Genomic DNA, 18,650 nt, shown 5'->3' with positions numbered 1-18,650 from the left:
AAAAAACCTTCATGATTTATGATTTACATACAAAATGACTGATTTCACCTGTGAAATAAATAAAAACATCATCCTTTTTGGTTTAGTTGTGTTTCCTTTAAAAGTCTCCAAGGTGACTCCTGCACTCTGAGCAGATATCAGACTCTCTTATTTATCTCCAGTTTCTTCTCAGCCGGCCTTGGTGGTTATTCATCGTGTCTCCCTGACAGAGATAAATTAATAAATCACATCTCTGTCAGACGTAAAGTAAAGCTGCTGCAGAATTGATCAAACCGTCTGCATGGAAACGGAAACAGATGCAGCACCTTCAGGTTTGGGACGACAGAAAGAAGATTGAAATGAGTGCAGTTGTTTTTGTTGTAATGTCAAAATGGATCAGTCCAGTATTCAGGTTTGCTTAGATGCTTCTACAGTAAATGTATTTCCTGTAAGCCAAACTAATGCGCCATGAAATTGCAGCGATTTCACTGTTGTTACAATCCAGAGATGTTAAACGATTTTCTGCTGCGTTTTGGTGCCATCAGTGCTTAGGGTAAGGACAGCGCTTAATAATCTGACCCTTAGTGAACCACGGCTCATTAAACTTTGGGTTTTATTTATAGAGACATGCATGCATGCAACATTTACCATTAAAACCTCCTGAGGGCAGAATGTATTGTTTTGTTTCAGCTGTGTTTGGATCCATGCATCAGTGATAGAGTCCCTGTGTGCTCATTAAGGTAAGGCAAAAACAAAAATACATGTTCAAAAACCTCATTTGAGGCGCTTAAAAAATATTTAATATTGAATAAAATATTTTAAAAAACAACTTTATACATTTATTAGTTTTTGTTTTTAATTTTACAATTATTTTGTGTTATTTTTCTGGTCTCAAAAATAACTTGGATTTGTGGGATTTTCATTTTTCATGATTTTTTTTATTTATTAATTTTTGTATCAGAGTATATTTCTATCATGGGTTTAACTCATTTAAAATCGTAAAATAATGTCTTTTCAATAATTGTGATTTTTTTTAATTGAAAAAGAACAATAAATGAATGTAAGTAATAAAATATACTGTTATTTTCAACCATTAAAATAGTTATGACTTTTTATATTACTTTTATTGTAAAGTTTCTTTATTATTATTATTATTGCATAATTACTTAAGGCTGAATATTTATGTCAACATTTTATTTACATTTTATTCTTATATTTGGATTCATTTATGATTTTTGTGCAACAGTTTGTTTTATACAACAACTTTTAAACATTTTAAAAAAAATTAACTTAAGTCTTGATTTTTACATTTATTCTACATGTACCTCTGACGTTATGATTGGGTCACTGAATACTTTTTAATCTTGATATACAGATTTTATTTAACATGTTTTAATATACTTTGATTTTAAAAAGTAATTTAAAACAGTTTCCTAAAAAGTCGCTTGATAATAATTTAATAATTTAAATGTATACTTTTCTTGTTGTAATTAATCTGTTGTTAAAATTAGATGAATGAATATTTTTGATTTTATTTTGTCTTTAATACATTTTAATTTGAATAGTTCTGAATATGTACGTGCTGACGTACTTGCGTTCTTGCTCCGCCCCTTCCAGTGACGTCACTCACTCTCCTCCAGGAGCGGATCGTGTCGTTCAGTTCTCCGTTAGACCGGAGCAGTAATGGCTAGAAGTGGCTCGTTTGCTCAGTTTTCACCGCTAAAAACTTCGCCGACTCCACATGAGATGCGTTGTGTGTTACTTTAGTTTCAAATTCGCTTTATTTTTCTTTCCGAAGACAAATGAGTCGAGAAGAAACGTCAAAAGAAGAGAGGCAGAAGAGTAGCAATCTTCTTCTCCTTCAGGTCCCGACACTTTGTGCTGGGAGCGCTTCCAGCGAGCCAGAGGTCAGTTCAAATTAACACAAAATTTACATTTTACTTCTTCTCCTTTTCATAGCAGCTTCTTCTGCCTCTAACTGTTATGTTTTTAACACTAAAGTTTGTTTGGATGAATTCGGCTTTACCTACCATATAAATATATTTATGTTGCAGTGTGTATAGACAGATATATCTACTTTGTATTGTGTGAACTGCTGTTTTATACTAATTACAGTAAATATAGCGCCTCTCTTTTTCTTGCTCTCAATACTCGTGTTTTTCTAATGTAGATAAATATTTCTTTTGGTAATATCTGCCTGATATTTCTAATATTTACATTACATTGAAACATTTGCTATTTTGTTTAATTGTGACAGAAATGACTCAGTAGGTGCAGGAAAACTGATTGTATTGAAAACAGCAGCGTAATGTGTATGAAGACAAATGTTCAGAGCCTTCTCAGTTGTGCCAATAAGGTCATCTGATAAGCTGAAAATCCTCTGTGTCTGCCACAAGCTTTAAGAAGAAGCATTTGTGCTTTTTCTTCACCGTCATCCTTCTGTTCTTCTTCCTCTCCAACTCCAGGACTCATTCTTCCTCCTAAATCCTGCAGACAGCTCTTCCTTTATCGCCTTCATTTTATCCTCAAAGTTGTCTGTGATTCATTTCCCTTCTCTGGTTCTTCATTTTTCCTTGAGGGTGGTGCAACAGCATTTTCAGGTGGAAACTATCAGTTTATGTGGAAAAAAACAAAACAAATCAAGCAGGAAATGATATTATGATCTAATCTGATTTAGCTCAATAAAACTTGAAGATTATCTGCTGTGATATTGTCTATCTGACCACTTTTGAAGACCATGAGGGTATTTTTGACCATGAAATGACTGATAGCAGCAGCTGTAACAGAAGTGGAGGTGTTTTCTGCAAACTGAAAGTTTATTATTTATTACTGTGTTGCTCCTGCAGGTTTGGACAGTAGCAGATCTAAGTACTGGAGCATTTCTCTTTAAAACAGCTTCTGTTTTCTCAGTTATAAAATAATGAAATAGCTCTTAAAGCAAGAGATGATTGTCCAATTTGACCAACTTTTGATATATAGAATATTTGAGACCTCCTCTAAAAATATTGACAACTGCGTATTTTAATAGTTCACACACCTAAATATATTTTTAAATGTATTAATGTTCATTTTACAGGAGAAGGTAGCATCTTCGGTGTTCCTTATTTCCGTTTTTGGGGATTCAGCCAATAAGCAACGAAGAAAATAAATGGTGCTTCCGGATTGGCTGCTTTGCAAACACCAGCCAATAGCGTGTCAAGAAGCATTGCAGCTAGCTATTTTAGCTTCCCAAACTGCATTTTCTTTGAAATATTTCAGCTAATCCATTTGTTTTGGCTGTATTTACCCAGAATTCCTGCTTTTGGCGCCGTCTCCGGGTCATATACCACACCAGAGTTCACTTCAACCAGACTGAGACCAGAGCAGACGAACCAGAGTTTGCTATTTTGGTCCATGTTAGAGTTTTTTCACATTCACACCTCCACAAATGATTCATTTTGCTAGAAAAACGGACTCTAATTTGATTAAAGTGGACTGAACAGGGGTGTGTAACATCTTTCTCAACTTCAGACATGAAAATCAATATAACTGCCATGTACTACACGCCTAAGCACATCTAAATGGAGGAAAGTCAAAGCAATTTGAAGTGTTCAGATCATCTCAGTGTTAGATTTTTCTGAACTGGATCTGGGAGTAATGGTACGCTTCAGTTCAGCTCCAGATTGAAATGAATTGAAGATATTGCCTAAAGACGACGGCCATATCTGCTGCTGCGTCTCCTTCCAGCAGCTCCTGGCTCCTAGAAACAGTCATTGTAATAACAGTCACTCAGGGATTAGGACCAGCCGACTCGTGGTTAATTAAACTCTGCGACATGCTCACCGCTCCTCGGATCGCTCAGCCTGACGGAAAATGGGTTCCTAACACGTCGACTCGGATGTGAGCCCAATCCCCTGTTTGTGTTTCTCAGAGTCAGACCCAGCAGCTCTCCCGGCGTTTTGCTGCAAAGCGCATTTTTTCCCTCTGTAGTGGAAATTTCTCTGCTGATGTAAAACAAAAGGAAAATGTGTTTATGCTGCCTTTTCTCTCTGGGCTTCCTCAGATTAAAAAATTAACTTTCAGCTTTTTTCAGGGAGTTAATTCTTCCAGTGATCCGACCCGTCGAACAGCAGATTCCAGTTCCGGTGTTTATCTTTGATCAATGTGAGTTTATTGATCAGAGATTAATGTTGCTCATTTCCTGCCTGAAGGAGGCGTTTTATCGACGGCTGCAGGACAAGGATGAGGTGCCCAGAGGTTCTGGAGCTTCACTCTGCTGGATGTTTGTTTATGAAGAGCAGAGGCCCAGATGGAGACAGGAAACCGGTTCTGGTTCAGTCCAGATCAGACCGGTCCGGTCCCGTTTCAATCCAGCTGGGCTGGATTTAGAGGCAGATTTATAGAGTCAAGTCTCCATACATCCATCCAATCATCCAACCATGAGGACTTGGTGTATGTTGCTATGGCGACTGTCATCCCGGTTTCCCTCCATGACTGTCTGACCTGATAAAGTCCTGAAAATAGTCGGCCATGAATATTTAAACCGTCTCCGGTCTGAAATCTATCAGCTCATCTACTGAAACCGTTTGGACTCACTTTGCACTTTGTCAGATTTATGCTTCCCTCGTCTGTCGAACTCTTTACACACATCTTCATTTATCTAAAGGTTTCCGACTCCTGTGGCGTGTCATTCTGTCCCGTTGGTAAAACATTTGGGCTTTAATGTAAAGAGCTTTCATTAGAGCATTGAAGCCTGACCCTTAAACCCTTTTAAAGCCTGGAGCTGCATCGGCAGTCAGATGTCTGCTCGTTTTAATGGCTCCCTTCATAAATTCATTACAGTGAAATAATGAGATCTAAGTGGAGTCCTGACACTTTTCACAGCAGACTTTACCTAAAGTTCATAACTCTCTGTTTGCTGCTCTGAATATTAACTATAAATCATTAGTTTATGAAAACAAGCATCTGTGTGGGAATGACAGTCCCTCCTTTCCACCACATTACGTCTTTAATGACGATAATCAGCTGAAGGCTTTTCCACAGCAGCTCCTGCAGCCTGTGTTGCTTGGATCAAATTAAAATGGCGTCATTAGTGTGTAAATACACAACTGTCCCCATTGTTTACGCTCGCCGCGCCCTGCAGGGGTAATGAAGGCACTTGGGAAGTTTTGAATTGAAATAATTTCTTGCTGTGTTACTAATGAGATTAAAGGTCTCTCTGCTGAGGCGTTGACTAGTTTAATGCATCTGTGGTTGTTAAATAATCTAAACTAAGAGTGTTTAAACTTACAAAAGTTTAGATAACTCTCTATAACTGGTCATTTTAACAAACAGTTTCAAAAGTCACAGTGAGCTTAGAAGTTATTGCATCATCTCTGTTTTACATCTGAAACGATTAATCGGATTAATCCATCCATTAATCAATTATTTAAATAATCTTTAGCTGATTTAACAATTGATTAATTGTTAACTGGAATATACAAACATGTTCACAGCAGTAGTTAATGTATGTTAATTGTATAAATGTATAGATCTTACCCAGAAGTGATAGTTTTAGCTTCACCTGGTTAAAAAACAACAACAAATTGCTGTCTAATTATTAACCAGATATTCACGTCCATAAAATGTATTGTAGATGCAAAAATGATTCTGTTTTCATTTTCAGTAACACAGTTAATTTATTTTTACATCTCTAGAGTATTAGCTTTACTTTGATACCTGAACAAATCAATTAATTGTGTTTGAGATATTTTGAATTCATTTTGGACTTTGTTTTGATGGAGATCAGACCATTTAGTTTAAATTAACTGCACCGTTTTAACTGTAGCGAGCTCAAATTATTGCAGACTCCACCGTATAAATCTCCTCTTTGCTTCAGCTCTGCTGCTCTTTTCATTGATTCAGAAAAATCTAATTTCTCGGTCAGCCTTATTTTCCAGCACTGCAGTTTTGACCTTTAGCTCCATTGCTGATCTAGAAAATTAGCAGCAGTGTTTGGAAGCTGTTTCAGATTTGCTTGGGTGAACATGTGAGCTTCCAGTCGTCCATGTTGAAGCCCCCTCTCTCTGTTTGGTGCCGTTCAGGCCACCAGCTGCCGATGACTCCATAAGCAGCGGCCATGGCTGCCCATCGAATCATTCGAGTGAACCACAATCACATCCTCCCTCGCTGTAAGTCTGAGGGGACGCTCATCGAGCTGGATGAGGGGCCGGCCGGGGCCAGTCTCAGTGACGTTAAAGGTCAGTCTCTCATTGCACTTCAAACTCAATTACACTTTGAATTTATTAAGTGAAACGTCTGGAAGTGGAGTTCAGGGTTATAAAGTTCTGCCAAAGTATAGAAAAAGAAAATAAGAACATGAAAAGAGAATGATCTGCATTCAGATGACAGGAAGTGATGTAATAGTTGCTTTATTTGTTGGTTTTGATCGTCTCAATTATCTGTATGTAAATTGAGCCAATTACCCAAGTGTGACCCAGATTACCCCGATATCATTAGCTCAGCTGTTTCATTGTTACTGTTTGATTCTGACTGCAGCGCCGTAAATAACCCACTAATTACAGGAGAGAAACACTGGAGCACATAGAAAACCATCCATCCTTTTGTCTGTGATCAGATGAAAAACTCTGTCCTCTCCTTTCTTTTCAGTGCCTTCTCCCAGTGCCTTAAAGCTTGACAGTCAAGACTCCCTTGGAGCTGCTCAGGAGGTGGTCGCTATCAAGGATTATTGCCCAAGCAGCTTCACCACCCTGAAGTTCTCCAAAGGGGATCGCCTCTACGTGCTGGACACGTCAGGCGGGGAATGGTGGTACGCCCACAACAACACGGAGATGGGATACATCCCAGCCGCCTACGTCCAGCCGGTCAACTTCAGGAACTCTTCGCTAAGCGACAGTGGGATGATTGACAGTCTCGGGGAGGGGTATGATGATGGTGGGAAGGAGTTTGGAGGTCTTGGGGAGTGGATGGGGATGAGCCTGAAGCCCTCCACCATTTACAACAACACCCCGTTTTCTGTGAACCCTTTCATCTGTCCATTAAATCAAAACTCCAAAGACGTAAGCGTGAGGAACTCGGCGGATCTTATCTACTTGGAGTCTCTGGCGTCACCGTCGTCTTGTTCTAACAGTTGTTCAATCATGAGCAACGGGTTTAGCAGCTGCCATATTAATAGCCTCAACTCAACCAGTCCAAACCAAGAGGTTACATCCAACTTCCAGAGTGAAAACCCCTTTTTTAAAAGCAAACGTTCCCACAGTCTATCAGAACTCTCTGTCTTACAGGCACAGTCGAATCCAACTTTACCTTCGTCTGGGTTCTTTACGGGCCTGACGGCTCCTTTACCGGAGCAGTTTCAGAGCAGAGAGGACTTCCGGACTGCCTGGTTGAACCACAGAAAATTGGCTCGGTCTTGCCATGACCTGGACTCTTTGGGCCAGAGTCCCGGATGGGGGCAGACCCAACCGGTGGAGACCAATATTGTCTGCCGGTTGGACTGTAACGGAGGAGTTGTTCAGCTTCCTGACACACACATCAGCGTACACATCCCTGAGGGCCACGTCGGTCATGGAGACTACCAGCAGATCTCCATGAAAGCCTTACTGGACCCCCCTCTGGAGCTGAACAGCAACCGCTGCACCACGGTAAGCCCAGTGGTTGAGATCAAGCTCAGCAACATGGAGACAAAGTCATTCCTAACACTAGAGATAAAAGTGTCAGTGGCTGTGAAGAAGGAGAGTAGTCATGCTGCCGATGTGCTTTGTGTGCGCAGTGACTGCAAAGAAGGACCTTACACCCCGATTCCCAATGCCTACATTTTCAAAGACACAGTTCAGGTACAGCTGGACAGTCTGGAGCCTTGCATGTATGTAGCGGTTGTTGTTCAGGCACAGTACGTCGGACACAACACAACAGTCTGGGACCATGTGCAGAGGAAAGTCAGTCTGGGTGTTTACGGACCCAAACACATCCATCCCTCATTCAAGACAGTTGTGGCTATGTTCGGGCATGACTGTGCCCCCAAAACCTTGTTGGTGAATGATGTGACATGGCAGGCAGCCTCGACTCCACCTGTGGCGCTGCAGCTGTGGGGGAAGCATCAGTTTGTGTTGCCGTTCCCTCAGGACCTGCAGATTGGACTATATTCCAACATGACCAACTACCAGGTGAAGGCGAGTGAAGGAACCGGGATAATACGGGGGTTTCAGGTGAAGCTAGGGAAGGTTAGCAGGCTCCTCTTCATGATCACGTCGCACAACCCAAGCAGTATCTCAGACTTTACTCTCAGGGTCCAGGTTAAGGATGCTTTAGACTGCATCTTGACCCAATTCTGCGTCCAGACGCCACAGCCGCCACCAAAAACTGAAGCAAGGATCACTGGCCAGCGGAGATTCCTGAAAAAGAGAGAGGTCGATAAGATCGTACTGTCGCCTCTGGCTGTCACCTCAAAACACCCAAAGTTTCAGGATCGCTGTGTTACCAACCTGAAGTTTGGTAAGCTGATTAAAACGGTGATCAGGCAGCATAAGAACATGTACCTGCTGGAGTACAAGAAGGGGGATGTTATCGCCTTGCTCAGCGAGGAGAAAATCAAGCTACGAGGGCAGCTCCGGACCAAGGAGTGGTACATCGGATACTACCAGGGAAAGCTGGGGCTGGTTCATGCTAAGAACGTTCTTGTTCTTGGTAAAGTCAAGCCCATTTACTGGTGTGGGCCAGACCTCACCACCACAATGTTGCTGGATCAGATCCTGAAGCCTTGCAAGTTCCTCACCTACATCTACGCAACTGTGAGGACGGTCCTGATGGAGAACGTGGGCAGCTGGAGGGCATTTGCAGATGCACTTGGATACGGGAACCTGCCCCTGAATTATTTTTGTCGGACAGAACTGGACAATGAGCCGGAGAGAGTGGCGTCGGTTCTGGAGAAGCTAAAGGAAGAGTGTACTAACATGGAGAACAAGGAGAGGAAGTCCTTCCAACGGGAACTCATGATGGTAAGACTTCTCTTTGTGCATAGCCTTCGCTTAAGTTTTTCTTTTCTTTATATTTTGCGTCAAATCAGAAGTTATTATCTTTGAATGGCTGGAACATCTTGTCTATTATTTGAACAATTTTTGAGTTAAGCAACATCAAACCTAAATGGAGCATGACAGTTTGCAAAGACAACCCAGTTTGGCACAAAGAAAATTTATTTTCTCCCCCAAAAAAGAAAATAAACCAGATATCAGCCATGTTTAGTCCTCTTTAATCGAACTCTACTTTGTTTGCCTACAAAGTTCAGTTTGTTTGGAGAGGTGTGAATGGTTCATTGAACTCTGCTCCAAAAGCAGGAAGTGCACTATAGTGCAGGGCATTCTGGGTAAATACAAACCAAACAAACGCACAAGTCTGGCGCTAGCAGGTGAAATGACTCGTGGTTTTTCTACCAGACAAGAGAGAATCACAGGATACAGAAATCTTATCAGTTCTCTATGATGTGTTGACCCACATTTCTGCATTAAACTTCCATTTTATAGGGAATCGTCTGTCTTTCCAGTTTTCCTTCCACCAAACTTTCCACTCATATGCTTCAATACAGGAATCTATATAAAGAATCTGTATATACGTAGCTTCTTAATAGGTTTGGCCAAATTGTGTTTCCCATCAATGTGTTTTCCAACATTTCTGTATTTCACTTCCCTTTTATAGGTAATTGTAACTCTTCTGAGTTTTTCCTTCCACCAAACTTTCCACTGATATCTTTGGATACAGAAATCTGAAAACCGATTTTTAACAGTTGAAATCAGTGGCGTTCCTTATGATTGTATTGACCAACATTTCTGTATTAAACATCCCTTTTAAAGGGACTTTTCTTCAGATTGGTTGTTTTCTCCACATGTTGGATCTCTGTAACAAGAGAAAACGAGAAATCTGGACTCAGATTAGAACCTGCTGAGAACCGGTGGTCGGTGCTGTGTAAAACATGGTAGGGCTAGGAGCCAGAGCGCCAAAACAACTCACACATTTCTTGTAGATGTGTTGTTAGTTGGACTGCTCCTCTTATTGAGCATTTTCTCTAAATACTGGGTGGATTTGAAAGCTTTTGATTCCCCCTGACTTCATGTCTGGTCTCATCTAAACGCTCCTGCTTCAACAAGTCTTATGCAATGTTTTCCCTGAGGAGAGCGGACTGTCATCATGAGGCTGCAGGAAGACGGCCGAGTCAGCCACCCAGCATCGATCGAAACAAACCTTCTCCTTAAAGGAATGGAGGAAATCTTATGTAATTGTTACTCAATCAGACATTCCTGACGGTGAAAAGCTGCAGATTTAAAACCCTCTATTAGCAAGCTGTTGTTTTTTGACCTGGTTTTTTTTCCTGGATCCGGAAAAGACCTGCAGCAAAACACCAAATCTACAATAATCTGGGTTTGTAAGGAACAAAGGAGGAACTCTGCGCCCGATAAATCGCCCCATTGTCTAAAGATACAATCTGAAGAGCCTGACTTCATTAAAGGCAGTTTCTCTATGCTAATTAAAAAACAACAGAGGCTGATGATTGTTGATGCCTCTTGATGTCTTAACTAGATGTGACCTCTGTAATGAGAGGGTGAGAGCCATTGTTGTCAGGCTAATTTAATCTATTTCATTCATTCACTTGTTAGTGAAACACATATAATCAATAAGAGTTGTTTCTGTGATTGATCATGTCATTTCAAAGAGTAAAAATCACAGTTCAGTGTCTCTGAAAACTAGGATATTATATCAAATCAATATAATATAAATATAAAGCTATTTTTAATATATTCATTTCTTCTCTAAATCATTTTGCATGAATTCCTGCATCAGTGCAGCTCTCTCATCTCTCATCAGTGATCCTCTCCACAGTTTATTCTCTTTACTTTTATATTTATAGATTAGTTTGGATCCTGAGTAACAGTCTGGTTCTGGTTCAGAAAGTGGCTTGACATTAGGAATGTAACATTTGTATCCTCTATTGTGGCACCTGACTAGATTCTGCTTGACAATCCTCTCAAAACTGCAGTTATCCCTGTTTCTACCTTTTCCTACTAGACATTTTCCTTCCACTAGACTTTCTCTGAATATAGCAACCGGTCATGATTGTGTCTTGTCCAGGTGTTTGTAGTTAATTTTGAATTAAAATGCAAATTTTCTGAACCAGAATCATAAAAAGTACAAGAAATAAAAACTTGGAATATTTTGTTCTATGATTAATGTATCAATTTCCACTTTCTGAAGTAAGTGACTAAAAATATTGAACTTTTTTACAATGTTCTAGTTTATATACAAATATTCTTTAAAGTTTTACATGTATATAAAAGAGTATTTTGTTTTCTGCCTCGCTGTGAGTTCAGATGTTAATTCAGATCAACAAAGTCATGAGTTTAATGACGTCTCTTAATTAACTTTCATCTCAATTTTTTTTCTTTAAATTCTGACTTTTAATTTCAAAATTCTGATTTTATTTCTACAGATTTTTTCTCAGAATTAATTCTGACTTTTTTCTCTACATTTTGATTTTTATTTTTCATTATTTTGATGTTTTTTCTCAAAATTCTGAATTTAATCTCAGAACTCTAAGAAAAAAGTCAGTTTTATTTTCCAGTGGCCCTAATCCTAATCTGCACTAAAGTCTCTTCTTGCATAATCTCCCAAATATTCCAGTTTCTAAATATGTTGAGCACTAACATAAATTAGTGTAACAGTAATTCTGTTTATCTAACCAGAGTCTCTGTAGGTTTTTCTCTGTGGAAGCAGCAGCTCAAAGCGGAGATGTTTCCCGAAGCCAACAGGTGCTCCTGTGTGAAATCTGAGCAGGCATTGATCAGGACGGACCCGGAGGCCCGGTGGGGCATCCGACACCGCCCGGCAGATCCTTTCATCACGGCGCGTCGGGTTACAACAGGGCAGAATAAGAAAGCTGGTGTTTGTGAGCTGAAGAGAGAGCTGTTAATAATAGATCATCACTGAGAGGCAGAGAGACCGGACCATCACTCATCTCAGCTTGTCTCAAACCAGAACCGGTTCTGGTCCAAATATGACTTAAAAACAAATGTCAGAATGAAATGTTTAATCCTTATTTCAGTTCCTGCTCCACAAAGCAAAATAAAACATCAAAAATCTTGAAAAAATGTCTTTGAAATGTCCACAAAGACCCTAAACAGTTTATGTGGCGGTAATATCTGATTCTGCTGACCTTGTTGTTATGAAGAGTTTTATATTTTTATCAGATTTAATATTCTTAATTTTAACTTTAAAAGTCAAGTTTTTAATGTTCTATTTAATATTTCTATTGAAAAATATATAATAAAAAAGTAAATATTAAATAAATAATCCGGCCTGAGCAACAATAGCTTTATTTGTACCTAATATTTAATTTTCCAAAATGTTGCACAATGTTTGATTCTTCTGGTTCTTAAAGATCCAAATTTTATTTAGATTTTTATAGTTTTATTCAAAAAATAAAATTTAAATCCTTGCTGGAAAAAAAAAAATCAATAATCCAGCCTGAACAAGAACAATCGTTTTTTATACTTCGAATACATTTATAAAACATGTCAAGGTAAACATTTAAGCTTAAACTTCAAATAAATTAAATAATTAAAAAATAAAGAAAAGTACATCAGTTAATTCATATTTATTGCAGCGGTGATGGAGCTCGAAATCTCCAGAGCTTTTTAAGTACTTTTTAATTAATTAGATTATTTTATTTTTAAATTTTGTATTAAAAATGTTTATGTAAATGATGAAAACCCAACAAAACAGCAACTTTAACAGCTTTTAATTTCTGTCCTGGTCTTAATACCTAAATAATTGGGGTACTAGATATGAACTTATGAACTTATTGCAATATTTTAAAATGTATAATACCAATAAAAATGACAATTATCAGCCTGTTTTTTACATCATAAATTGAAATATATCAAGGCAACAATAAATCTAAATTATTAATGCTAAAAAAAATCATCACAATAAATAAATCACCAAATCTCAACAGGCAGGTAATTTCCAGGCTTTCATGCATGTCTCTGTGTAGAGAGAGAAAACTAAATATATTTTGCTGCATATTAATTTGCCAGGTCTTCCTCCTCCTCTTCCTCGTCTCTACCTGTCAGCGTCGTCCATAATTGCGTTGCGGAGTCTGATTTTCCTGACAGCTGTCAGCGCCGTCTGTCCGTCTGCTGCAGGGACTTCCTGCGTTTTCTCGTACCGATGCTGTTTTCCCTGGTGCAGCGGAGCGTTGTCTATTTTTAGACACAACCATGTTGTTGTTTAATAAGCAGGAAACCAAACCAGGCTGGAAACAGATGAAGGGATGTTCTGCGGCGCTGCTGCCTCTGAACCCGCTTCACAGGTTTTCAAACCCAGCTGCAAACCTCCACCACCTATTATTCATCCTTACATCTTATATTCGTGAAATTCATCAACATTCTTTGTGGTTTTATGAAAAAGGGGAACCAGAAAGTCATGTATTATCAAAAATGCCTCTGAATGAATTATAAAAAACCACCGCTTATCGTAATTAGTTTGTTCTCAAAGTTTTCTAGAGATCTTTCAAACTCAGCTATATCAACCTGAGATGTTTGTAATATAATTTTTATTTTAAAACATACATTTTTCTCAAAAACAAAGTGCGACTAACCTAAAATAAAAATGTCTCCACCACCAAATCTATAGAAGCACAGGAGAAAGCAGCTACTGCTATCACCAACTCAAAATATGTTACATGTGCAAAGAAACTGGCTAATTTCTGATCCTAGGTTAACGAAAATGGGAGGAAAAATAAGAAATTGACTGCATACTGGTCACCAAAACCTGCTTAATCGAGGACAAAAAGGCTCCACTCTGGACTCTGATATGCAAAAAGTCTTTGCAGTTGTCTTGTACGGTGGTGGAAGAGTCATACTTTGGGTTTGATTGGCCCACATTAGCATAAAAGAAGTTTAAAGTGGAGAATTGATTCATTAAAATTGGCCAAATGTGAGAAATGGAATAAAACAGGCGCCATGTTTGATGTGAATTCCTCCTGAATGCTTTGCTAGCAGCAACCAGCTGCAGATTTCCATCTGAACGCCTCATGGTCATTAGCAGGCGGCGTGCTTGTGATCAAGCTGGTCTTCAAAGAGTTTATATTTAGACCAGAAGAACCGCAGGTGGCCTAAAGAGACGCAGAGCTCATCAGACGGGGCTTACAGGCTGACCTGGACACAATCTGGGGAACCGACGTTCAGGGGAATTATTTTAAAGAAGAAGAAGAAGAATTCCTTCATCGTCTGACACCAGAAGAGTTTCTAATGTCTGGATGAGAAAAGAGGAAAAATTATTGAGATTTTCCAACCATCAAACTGATCATCCATTCATTCATTCATTTGTTCATTCACATAACCATCCATCTGTTCATTCATTCATTGATTCATAAATTCATGTTGTAGTGCTAGTGTCCGTTTTAAAAGGAAATCCATGAAGAAGAAACAGCAAACATGACAGATTCGTCTGTTTGGTTTAAAAGGTCCAACGGAAATCAAAGGATAATCAAAAATGCAGCCAAAATATTCAATCTGTAGAACTTTTTATATATTTTTATGAACCCAGCTATTTTTTTCTGAGGATCATCCTCCTGCTGGTGTTTGTGGCGTTTTGCTTGACTCCTCTGATTGGTTTTCCAGGGATCTGTTGCATGTCAAGTCTTAAATTTCTCCTCATGGCGAGAGGCCCCCTAACCGTTCATGCGGTCATGTTTCACAGCACATCTAAACCCAGGTTAGGGTAAATGTACACTTTGCAAGATAATCCAGATATGCTTTTCCCAGGAAAACCAAATCCAATCCCAAGAGTTGCTTTTGTTTATCCGTCAATCATCAGAAACAGACAAACAGGAGCGTCTGGATCATTGTCTACATGTTGTAGAGGTCGGGTTTTCAAGTTGTGAATGAATGCTGAGATTGTCCATCTTTCATTGGTCAGGCATTGCTGAAGATGGACTGCCAGGGTTTGGTGGCTAAGCTGGTGCTGGACTTTGTCTTGCTGACCACAGCGGTGGAGGTGGCGTCCAGGTGGAGGGAGCTGGCCGAGAAGCTGGCCCGAGTTTCCAGGCAGCAGATGGAGGCTTATGAGGCTCCGCACCGCGACAAGAACGGCGTCCTGGACAACGAGGTGAGGACACGTCAGTTCGGGACAAAACAGAAAAAAAGCACGGCTGAACAGAGTAGCTAGCTAGCGCTGCAGCTAGCTGTATTTTCTAATAACCTACTAAAACAAGAGAGAGGAATAAGTGTGTATGCATAAATTTTGATTAATTGTATAGATCTTAATGCATTTTAGGCCAATTAACTATATTTTTAACCATCTGGAACTTTTGTATTTATTCGTTTGTGGTACGCCCTCAAATCTGACGCACAAGCTACATCCGCTAACAATCAAATCGCTTCTCTCGGCCCACTGGGGTTTCATTTGTGCTTCTAAAGATTGGACTATCGTTGTGTTCAAGTTGTGCTATCAGTGAAGCTATTCTGGCCTAAAATAGCATCTCAATGCTACACATGTAGCGGCTAACGCTAATGTTAGCATCCTCAGTCCGTTTTGAATTAAAAATGTTGCTCATTTTGTCAATAAAATGCGATTGATTAACTACAGAAGCTGCAATTAACTCAATTAAACATTTTAAGTCCCAGCACTACAAATAATATTTAATTGTTAATTTAGTGAAGTTATTCGCTTGATTAAAATCCATTGGCGTAAAACTAGCATTTGCATATGAAGCTTGAATTTTTACTGGAAATCAAAAACATTTCAGTTGATCTCACATTTGTTTCGCCACCAAAAACATAATTATCACCTGAAAGGCTGCAGGAAAGTGTTTCCATTGTTTGGAGTTCTTATAAATGTTCTGTCCGTCCTATAGTCCACTTACTGGGAGTCCAATAAAAAAGCCCTAGTTTGTGCCAAACCCCACTGTCTGCTAAAATCACCCCGTTTCTTTGACCCTTCAGTCCATGTGGAAACCAGCGTATGATTTCCTGCTGACGTGGGCGGCCCATGTTGGGGACAGCTACCGGGACGTGATCCAGGAACTCCACCACGGCCTGGACAAAATGAGGAACCCCATCACTAAGAGGTGGAAACACCTGACGGGGGCGCTGATCCTCGTAAACTGCCTCGATACCCTCCGCAGTGCCGCTTTCTGCCCCACCGGCTATGGGGACTTTGCTGTTTGAGCGTTCTGTTCCTCTTGGAAAACATTTAAACGTTCAGCGCATGGTGGGAATAATTCAAACCCATTTTTAAAACTAGAATATGACCAAATCTCCAGGCTTTGATTATCAGGATATATAGAAACTGCTTATTTGATTTTCTTGCTTTTCTACTTCTTCTACTGTGTCCTTTGCTATCTTGTAAACTTCTCCTGTCACTGTCTGACTGTTAATTGTTGCTTTTCTTTAGGTTTTTACTCAGGAGAACATCAAAAACCTCACATACCACAGTAAATTAACAACAATGGAAGCTGTTTATGTACTTGGACAGGTTTGTTAGTTCTAAAAACAAAAATTATCTTCTATCAAAACGAAACTTAAGTACTTGAGTAAAACATATTTATATATTTCAGTTTTATCAATTCAAACATTAAGATTCAATTTTTTAGAAACTAAATTGCCAAACAATAAGGCTAACATTATAGTTAGCATTAGCCGTTAACATTTACGATCAGTAAAGTAAGAGATTAACTTTGTTAATGAGTGTATTTCATTTTCAAAGTAAAACTTAAGTGTAATATAAACAAAAAATACCTTTTAGTGGAATTACAATCAGTTTAAACACTCTTAGCTAAGTGCTAGCTGACTAGCACTTAGCCATTCATGTAGCTTGCATTCATGTTAGCTTCTAAGCTAACATGAATGCATTGGGTATACAGTATCTAATGTCCAAAAAGTGTCACTATATATAAGACAGAAAAACATGAGTTTATATTTGAAGATAAAAACATTAACATTGTTGATAATGTTCCTTATAAAAATGTTTAGTGTTCAGAGCAACCAGGTTGCTCAGAGTTTCTGATAATCAAGTTAACTTTAGCTAAAAAATAGATATTTTTAGCAAAGACTGTAAACTTTTACGTTCATCCCGTTAAACGTAAATATAAATTACTTACTGAATATTAATATTTCAATCTGTCAGGGTCACAATAATTTCACATTTGAACTTGTATTGTCAAATATTAGTTAAAGGGATATTTTCTTTGATGCAATCTTCTTTTCTGCCACTAGATGTCACCACATTTAAAATGGTAGGCCTTTAAAAAATCCTACTTTGGCAAAGAAAGTTTGTTGTTTTTTGTTGCAGTTTTATTTATAGAAACTGTTTCTGCTGTAATACGTTTTTGAATGTAATTTCAGCAACAATAATCATCTGATTTCTGTGCTTTTTGTTGATTAACTGCTCATATTTTTGTCATGTTGATGTTTCTCCTGTGACTTCTGCAGTGCTTGGGATATTTACACTATCAGAAGAGACAATGAGTGAGAAATTTCTATATTTTTACTGAAAACCAAGCGAGTATTGACAGATTTATAAGAGAAAATCTACCACTTGTGATGGGTAGCATATCAGAATTCAGTATTACTGTTTAGAAAGTATCAATAAAGTGGGAATGTACCGAGTTCATGTGTAGATTCTGGTTTTAATTTCCATCCAGAACTTTGTGTGTTGAAGGTCTTACTGTACCTGTGGCAGGACAAACGATTGCAAAACTAATACCCAGGGATTATTTAGTTGCAAATATTTCCAAATCCCTGCAAAAAATCAAAATCTCTTAATCTTCTGTTCACAAGATCAAAACATGCAGCTTGTAGGTTTTATTTGAAGTTATAAAATAGCATTTCCCTCTAAACTTATGTCCAAATTTAAGCTCAATGTTTCCTTTTTGTGCTGCAGCAGCAAATGTATTTCTGAGTCGCATCACTGAACATGTTTCTTTCTCCTCACAGACTAATAGTGCTTGTTATTCTGCTCACCAGGTGTCTTATTCAATCACTAGCAGCAATAAGAGCGAATCCTGAACCCGTTGTTGTTCTCAGGTTCATCGCCATGCAGATGGTTTTTACGTCGCCGCACATAAAACCGCTTCCCAACAGCAGAAACACCCAGAGATGAAGATGTTGCAGCTCATGAATCCTTCATTTCTCAGCACAATCCCCTCTCCTTCACACACACACACACACACACACACACACACACACACACACACACACACACACACACACACACACACACACTTGCTGAGAGTTTGATGGACTTAATTAAAGCAGATAATTATTCTGGCTCAGAGGACGGCCACCTTCACAGCCGTCCTTCGCCTCTCATGACTCACCCTCCACATTCCTGCTCGTCTCCTGGAGACAGTGTGAAACTAAGCAACGACTCTGTCTGGATTTAACTTTGTTGTTGGATTTATTTTAAAATCTAGTCCAAAAATAATCCCTCATTTCTTTAGATTATCCTTTTAAATGTCCATTTTTTCTTGGAATATTTTTCTAAACGTTTTCTTATTTTGTCTTATTTCAGAGAAATGTTGTAGTTTAGAAGTTAGTCAAGCCTGAAGAGAAGAAAGAAATGATTCCAAAACAATCAGTCCTAAATTTACCAAATTTACTTTTTAACTATTTTTAACTCTCCTTTGCAGCTTCAACATCTAA

At 38.8% G+C, this 18,650-nt stretch overlaps 1 protein-coding gene across 1 annotated transcript; it reads left to right on the top strand.

The window, feature by feature from the left end:
• The first annotated feature begins 1,629 nt into the window (after positions 1–1,629).
• On the top strand, positions 1,630–17,615 carry LOC102226773 (SH3 domain-binding protein 4-A-like). The gene is made up of 5 exons (XM_005807377.2): positions 1,630–1,886; positions 6,042–6,197; positions 6,607–8,954; positions 14,926–15,114; positions 15,951–17,615. Exons 2-5 carry the CDS (start codon positions 6,077–6,079, stop codon positions 16,173–16,175), a joined length of 2,883 nt encoding a protein of 960 aa, XP_005807434.1. The 5' UTR covers positions 1,630–1,886; positions 6,042–6,076; the 3' UTR covers positions 16,176–17,615.
• Positions 17,616–18,650: the final 1,035 nt, after the last annotated feature.

This window comes from Xiphophorus maculatus, chromosome 24 (assembly GCF_002775205.1).
Source record: "Xiphophorus maculatus strain JP 163 A chromosome 24, X_maculatus-5.0-male, whole genome shotgun sequence".
In the NCBI taxonomy this organism is placed as follows: domain Eukaryota; kingdom Metazoa; phylum Chordata; class Actinopteri; order Cyprinodontiformes; family Poeciliidae; genus Xiphophorus; species Xiphophorus maculatus.
Note: the sequence above shows the minus strand (reverse complement) of the source record. Positions and strands in the feature narration are given on the sequence as shown.